General features: G+C 40.1%; 1 protein-coding gene across 1 annotated transcript; it reads left to right on the top strand.

The window, feature by feature from the left end:
• Positions 1–4,156: 4,156 nt before the first annotated feature.
• Positions 4,157–6,414, top strand: LOC149445005 (transcription factor HES-1-like). The gene is made up of 4 exons (XM_089654298.1): positions 4,157–4,434; positions 4,548–4,643; positions 4,939–5,026; positions 5,607–6,414. The coding sequence occupies exons 1-4, from the start codon at positions 4,327–4,329 to the stop codon at positions 6,128–6,130; spliced, it is 816 nt and encodes a 271-aa protein (XP_089510424.1). The 5' UTR covers positions 4,157–4,326; the 3' UTR covers positions 6,131–6,414.
• Positions 6,415–8,443: the final 2,029 nt, after the last annotated feature.

Raw genomic sequence — 8,443 nt, 5'->3', positions numbered from 1 at the left:
CTTTCTGTTTTTTTCTTTGCATGTGATTGGGTATTCTTTGCAAAGTGAAGCTTTGCCTCATGTATTAAGTTCTGGAGCAACTGTACTTACAAAAGTGCACAGTCTATTTGCTTTTAGTAAATCAACCCCAGTGTCTGTTCACAACTCAGCAGTGCCTTTTTAAACATGCAACATGTCTGGGATTTTTTTGCATTTTAGTGTGTTGGGAGGCCCATCAAAGTCAATAGTAGTGTAACTTGAGTTTTAATGTATTGGCATAAGGAGTTAGCTGTTAACTCCATCCAATGTGATCCCTAAAGTGAAAAACACAGAAAAAAATGTATGTCAATGCACACCAATCCGCATGTCAATGCACAAAAGGAAATGCGCACATTGACAACTGATGTCTTTGCCTAAAGATAGCCATAGATGCTTTTTTTCTTAACCACTTCCGCGCCGCCCTATAGCACTAATACTGCTATGGGGTGGCACTAGTGCGCAAAATCACGTATATACTGTAAATGTGATTTGCGCTCCCGCAGTTTTCATGTGCCATGCTGTGATTTGATCCCCAAGGGATCAATCATCCGATTTAGGCCAGTGATGCCTAAGTTGGTTGATTGATCCTTGTCCTATCAGGGATCTTCCTGTACCTGTGTTTACACTTACACAGGTACAGGAAGTGATAACATATTCTCTCTCTGGGCACATTCCATCCCAGAGAGAGAGGAATCAAGACACAGTGAGTACAAGCAGCACACTTTTCACAGAACATTTTAGGACACATTTAACCCCTTGATGCCCCCCCAAATAATCCCTTCACTGCCCTGTCACCAGTGTCATTAGTACAGTGTACAGATTTTTTGCTGGTCACTGTATTAGTGTCGCCGGCGACTTCAGATAGTGTTAGCGTCAGTTAGTGCCCCGCCCAGATAACGTCAGATTGCCCGTCAGTACACCAGTAATCACATTTAACGCTGTTTCTGCCAGGTGACCATAGAGATTAGATGAGACCAGAATGGTGCCAATCATCTCTATAGTCTAAGAAAATCGGAAGCTGCAAGCATTTCATCACTTCAGTTTAACAGGATATAAACATCACCATTTGTAAATTGGGAAAGCATCTGATCACACCGATCTTGGTGAGATTAGATAATGTAAGGGCAGAGGAGAGATCTAGAGTCTGATAGACCCCAAATTTCTCAAAAAAGAATATTTGACAATGCCCATTGAAGTTACAGGGAATATTTGCATTCCCTGTGATAGCATTAAAAGTGATTTAAAAAAAACATGAAAGGCACAGTGTAAAAATAATTTAAAAAATCAAAATAACTTAAAAAAAAAGCACCCTTGCCCCCCACCTGCATACGCAAGCGTTGACCCTGTGCTGGTATGTAAACAGCGGTTGCACCTTGCATGTGAGGTATCGCAGTGAACGTCAGATCAAGGGCAGTAATTCTAGCACTAGACCTCCTCTGTAAATCTAAAATGGTAGCTTGTAAAGGCTTTTAAAGCGTTGTCTATAGATATTAAAAATGTATGCAGTTTGTCGCCTTTGCACAGGGCATGCGCAGTTTTAAAGCATGTCATGTTTGGTATCCATTTACTCTGCAAACCATCATCTTTTATATTTTACCAAATAATTGGCCAATATATAGTGTTTTTGTGCATTAAAAGTAAACAAAGTGTACTTTTTGCAAAACATTTGCGTTTGAAAAATCGCTGTGCGAGTACTATGTGACATAAAAAATTGCAGCACCCACCATTTTATTCACTAGCGTGTCTGCTTTAAAAAAATATATAATGTTTGGGGGTTCAAAGTAATTTACTAGCAAAAAATACTGATTATTTTCATGGAAACAAAAAGTGTCAGAAAAGGCTTGATCTTCAGGTGGTTAGAAGAGTGAGTGATGTGTGACATAAACTTCTAATGCTGGGCATAGAATGCCCCCACCCCCCAAAATGACCCCTTTTTGGAAAGTAGACACCCCAAACTATTTGCTGAGAGGCATGTTGAGTCAATAGAAGAATTTATTTTTTTACCACAAGTTTTTGGAAAATGACAACAAAAAGGGGGGGGGGTCTAAATCCTCAGGAAGTCAAGTGGTTAATCAGCCAGGCTGCTGATCAAAAAAAAAGAAAAACAAACAAACTGATTCCCCTATCCACTTATTGGAGGTAGATGAGGGGATCCTAACCACAGAGCTATCGTATTCTGACAGCAGAACATGAACTTCTCTCTTCTTCTTCTCTCTCCCCCCCCTCTCTCTCTCCCTCTCCCTCTCTTTCGCTCTCTCATCTGTCTTATAAATGTATATATTGTATATGAAATGACCTTACCTCTCCCCCCCCCTCTCTCTCTCCCTCTCTTTCGCTCTATTATCTCTCTCTTATAAATGTATATATTGTATACAAAATTACCTTACCTCTCTCTCCCCCCTTTCTCTCTCTCTCTCTTTCTCCCCCTCTCTCTCTTTTTCTGTCATCTCTCTCTTATAAAATGTATATATTGTATATAACATGACCTTACCCCCCCCCCCCTCTCCCCCCCTCTCTTTCGCTCTATTATCTCTCTCTCTTATAAATGTATATATTGTATATAAAATTACCTTACCTCTCTCTCCCCCATTTCTCTCTCTCTCTCTCCCCCTATCTCTCTCTTTTTCTGTCAACTCTCTCTTATAAAATGTATATATTGTATATAAAATGAACTTACGTCTGTCCCCCCTCCCCCCCTCTCTCTCCCCCCCTCTCTTTCACTCTCTCGTCTCTCACTTATAAATGTATATATTTTATATAAAATTACCTTACTTCTCCCCCCCCCCTCCCTCTCTTTCGCTCTCTCATCTCTTGCTTATAAATGTATATATTGTATATAAAATTACCTTACCTCCCCCTCCCCCTCCCTCTCTCTCTCTCTCTCTCTCTCACTCTCTTTCCCCCCCATCTCTCTTTTTTTGTCAGCTCTCTCTTATAAAATGTATATATTGTATATAAAATTACCTTACCTCCCCCCCCCTCTCTCCCTCTCTTTCGCTCTCTCATCTCTCTCTTATAAATGTATATATTGTATATAAAATGACCTTACCCCCCCCCCTCCCTCTCTATCCCACTCCCTCTCTTTCGCTCTCTCATCTCTCTCTTATATATATATATATATATATATATATATATATATATTGTATATAAAATTACCTTGCCTTTCTCCCCCTCTCTCTCTTTCTCCTCCTCTCTCAATTTTTCTGTCATCTCTCTTATAAAATGTGTATATTGTATATAAAAGGACATTACCTCTCCCCCCTCTCTCTTTCTCTATCCCTCTCCCTCTCTTTCACTCTCTCCTCTCTCTTATAAAATGTATATATTGTATATAAAATGACCTTACCTCTACCCCCCCCTCTCTCTCTTCCTCTCTTTCTTTCTCTCTTATAAAATATATATATTGTATATAAAATTACCTTACCTAACATGATTCTGGACAATACTGCTACTCATTTGTTGAATGCTTTTGCTAAAATAATTGTCAAGTAAATTAAATGACTGGACAATTTGAAAAAAACTGATTCTAATAAAACATATTTTTCTGTGAAACACTTATTATCTTTTAGATTGTAAGCTCCAAGGAGCAGAGCCCTCCTAACCCTCTTGTATTGAACTGTATTGTTGCTGTATTGTCTCCTTTTATATTGTAAAGTGCTGAGCAAACTGTTGGCACTATATAAATCCTGTATAATAATATAATAGTAATTATTACTTTACCAGTTAAATACACATGGACAGAAACAAATTATCTGTTGTTAAAAAAAAAATATATATATATATATATATATATTATTTTTAACTTTTTTTTTGCTAAATATATTTGTTGAAAAAGTCCCAGAGTTGGACATCAGACAGTTCTATGCAGATAACATGACGTCGATATGACACAATTCTTCATGAATGTAGACCCTGCCCCCTGGATACACACGAGCCTTGTGAGAGGTGAGGCTCTTTAGGAAAGTGGCAACGTGCCTACAAGGAGTTAAAAAGCATTACTCTTGAATGACAGGCTGCACTCAGAACCCCGCCCTTCACTCCCTCCAGGTCTTATCATTGGCCCCTGTGCCCCCCTTTCAACCAATGACATTTGGAAGTTTCACACTCGGCATTCGCGTGCTGTGAGCGGTATATAAAGCCGGAGCCAAGCGGAGGGCACTGACTAGGATCAGGCAGGCGGCCAGGCGGAGGCAGAGCTGTACTCATCTCTCCGGACACTGCGCTCTATTCCTGGATCCCTGCCCTTTGCTCTGACACATAGCGGACTATTACAGCTTCTCCTGGGAATACATTGGGGGGATCCACAAGATGCCAGCTGACATGATGGAGAAAAACTCTTCTTCCCCTGTGGCTGCCACCCCAGCCAGCATGACATCTACTCCGGATAAACCCAAAACTGCTTCTGAGCACAGAAAGGTAAATAGAGCCTGGACAGGCATGATGATGATGATGATCATATAGATGTCATGGCTCAGGTCATAGACAAGTACCAACCATGATCACACTGACTGTGTGCCTCTTGTTTACAGTCATCCAAACCCATCATGGAGAAAAGGAGAAGAGCCAGAATTAATGAGAGCCTGAGCCAACTGAAAACCCTCATTCTGGATGCCTTGAAGAAAGATGTAAGTGTGCCTAGCCATTCACTGCATTGGACTGCACACACCCACACTACATTGTCTACTGCACTGCAATTCTTCATTATTATTATTACTTATACAGCGATTATTACTTGTTATTATTACTTGTTATTATTATTCCTAATACTACAAGACTTGCTCTGGTGCCAAATATTTATCTCTTATGTCAGGCACTAGGGATAAATATTAGTATTCGTTCATACAGTTGGTACATTCTGTAACACTTGGCTGATAATGTGACATGCTGAGCTGAGAATTAAATGTGGGATTTGCTTTTCAGAGCTCCAGGCACTCGAAGCTGGAGAAGGCTGATATTTTGGAGATGACAGTGAAGCACCTCCGGAACTTGCAGAGAGTTCAGATGACTGGTGAGTACTACCCCCCCCCCCCTTCCTCCTTCCCTTTCTGGCTGATCTCTTCCAGACTTCCGCCTGCGGTTTGAATGGCATTCAGATACATTCTACTGGGCTGGCTCTCACTGCCTTTCCCACGGTCTGGGCTTATTTATAGTTTCTACGTGGAGCTCATGTTACTGCTGGGGAGGGGGAGGAGGGGATCCTCAGCCAGCTCTAGGATCTACAGGATGCAGATAAGTGACCTGAGCACATATAGTTTATATTTTAATTATTATTATTATACAGTATTTATAAAGCGCCAACAGTTCGCTCAGCGCTGTACATTACAATGGGAATTTATTATTATTATTATACAGGATTTATATGGTGCCAACAGTTTGCACAACACTTTACAAAATGAAGGTAGACATTACAATTTGGTACAAGAGGAAACAGAGGGCCCTGCTCGTTAGAGCTTACAATCTAGGAGATGAACCTGAGTTCTGCATTTACTAAACTTCTAGTTCTAGTGAGGTTGTGTACGGCATTAACCCTGTAGTGTGGGTCTGTCTAGTTTTCAGTGATGTCATTGTGTGTCCTTTTTCCTTTACAGCTGCTCTCAGCACAGACCCCACTGTTCTGGGCAAATACAGAGCTGGATTCAGCGAGTGCATGAACGAAGTCACCCGATTCCTGTCTACTTGTGAAGGAGTCAACACCGACGTCCGGACCCGACTCCTGGGACATCTAGCCAACTGCATGAATCAGATCAATGCCATGAATTACCCTGCCCAGCCCCAAATTCCGCCTGCTGTCGCCAACTCTCACCCTGCGTTTGGCCAGCCGTTGGTCCAGCTTCCTGCAAGCGGCCCGCAGAGCAGTCCCGCTCCCATGGGTGGGGTTTCCTGCAAGAAGGGTGGCCCGCCAGTAGAAAATGCCAAGGTCTATGGTGGCTTTCAGCTAGTGCCAGCTTCAGATGGACAATTTGCCTTTCTTATCACCAATCCAGCCTTCCCACACAACGGACCTGTCATCCCTGTCTACACAAACTCCAGTGTGAGCAATGGAGTGCCAGCTGCCATGTCTCCTTCCATCATGCCATCAGTCACTGCAGACTCTGTATGGAGACCCTGGTAACTGGACTGTACCAAGGACTGTATCGGACAACTTTCATTTAGAAAGACAACTAGTTACAAATAGGAAGTCCTCATTTTGTAGCGAGAATGCACTATTATGTTTGTAAATAGCAGATATTCATATTTTATGCGCTGTTGTATAATAAGATTGCAACTTATATTTCGTTTGTGTTCGAAATTGTTATGATGCCAAAGACATACAAATGTGCTCTTATACATTTCTTCCTATTCTGGAAGTTTTACTTGTAATTAATAAAACTGCATATTGTATTATTTTGAAGATAACTGCCTTGTCTTGCTGCTTTTATATAGATTGTCATGCATTGCTTAGTTGTTTTATCAAAATGTTTTAATTAAAGAGATGACTAATTTTAACATCTAACAGAGGTAACACTAACAGGAATTATTAGTAATAGAGGAAAACAAGAAAATCTATTTTTTATTTAATCATTGACAAGCATACCATTTCTAACTTGGTATCACATTAACAGAGCTCCTGTATAAATTTCATGTGTATTGTTGTAGGGCAGACAAAAATTATTATTACTGTAATAAGTCATGATGAGCAGAGTTTCTGATGTACTCAAGAAAGTTTCTTTAGGGGTAAAGCTTATTTTTTCAACTTCTCAAGTAAAATATGTAAATTTCTTAGTGGGAAACTATGCTGAAAGTTACTAAAACTGGGTGTTAAAAATAATAGGGCACTGTTCGGAAGGCTCCTATGTATATGTACCTTGTAAAGACAGACCAGGTCAGGACCTTTATTCCATGACGCCCCTGTATAGGGTAGGGAGTGTTCACTAAAGTAATTTCCAACATCCATGTGTAGAAAAATAAAAAATGAGGAATTTTCACTAAACACTCCTTTACATTTGAAGTTAACATAGGTTTCCTGAAGAAAGAAAAAAAAATGATTCCTTTAGTGAGTGACCCCTAGAGTGCGATAATTCCCTTCTCAGATTTTAGATCCTTTGGAAAATGGTAACAAGCCTGAACGAAAAAGGAACAGTCTTTAACAGTCAGGGGATCTGCAGGGAATTCCTTGTCAAATCCCACCATGAAGGCTTGTTGGATTCTGTCTGGAGCACCCAGGTGCCTGATTCTTTTCCAGGTGTTTGGGAAGTTAAAGTAACAGAGGAGAAAAATAAAACGAGACCAGACATTTCAAGCCTTTGAGACATGAGTAGCCCCAAGGCTGTGTTTCTGTGTCATCTGTCTTGAGACCACCTCTGCATGTGATGAAGTATGTACGCACCTTATGCTAACAGGCTACCTCAGTGACTGCATGCACACTTTTGTTTTTATCCATATATCCAATACACATGTTTGGCAATGTCATCAAAAACTATATAAAATACCTTTTTCAAGTTTGTAGATTTCTCAGCCTACAGAGAGGCTATTCTGCCCTCTGGAGGTAGATTTTTGTACATCTTTCCAGCACAGCTGAGTTTCTAAGTCAGCCTTTCCAACACAGAGGAACCCTTGAAATAACTTTCCGTTCCCAGGAAACCCCTGCTACAAAATGACAACTCATGATATAGTAGTGTGGTGGTCAGTGGGAAGAATGCTCCTTACACTTGTGGTCACTGGGAAGAATTACCCCTTTATAGATAGCTAAAAAGATCAATGGTGTCAGTGGGAACCCATTTATGAAACATAAATTCCTCATTACTCCTAGGTACCCCTAGCAACCTCTGAATGAACCCTGTGGGTCCATGGAACCCTGGTTGAGAAACCCAGTTCTAAGTAGATATGTGATTTTACAAATAACTAATAAACACGAATACTCCATATTAATAATCACTGTTATTATATTTATTATTATAATTTAGGATTTATATAGTGCCAAAGGTGTGCACAGTGCTTTACAATATAAAGGAAGATAGCACAGTAACAATACAATTCAATACAGGAGAGTTAGGAGGGCCCTGCTTCTGAGAGCTTACAATCTAATTATAGAAAAAAGTGACAAGTAATTTAAGCTGAGTCCAGCAAGAATTGAAAATTACAGATCACATGGCTGAAAATAAAGATCTTTATCCATGTGTTATTACTTTGTTATCTGAGTTTATTTTATTTGATATTATATCCTTTTCAGATAGTAGGTAGATCACAAATGGAATAATAGCGGAAGGTTTGTATTTTCTAAGTAGCTAGTACTCTTACCTTGCAGCAGTGGGGACCCAGAATTAAAGCTGTAGTAATCCGCATCCAAAAAAAAAGAAACAAAAAACCCCTGCAAGGTAAAGGCATAATGTGCTAGTGTGCGTTGCATACTAGCACATTATGAAGGACTTACCTTGAAACAAAGCTC

The sequence above is a fragment of the Staurois parvus genome, unplaced genomic scaffold (assembly GCF_062004578.1).
Source record: "Staurois parvus isolate SC_StPar_1 unplaced genomic scaffold, SC_StPar_1.0 ptg000750l, whole genome shotgun sequence".
Taxonomy (NCBI): domain Eukaryota; kingdom Metazoa; phylum Chordata; class Amphibia; order Anura; family Ranidae; genus Staurois; species Staurois parvus.
This window is presented reverse-complemented; position numbering and strand designations above follow the sequence as displayed.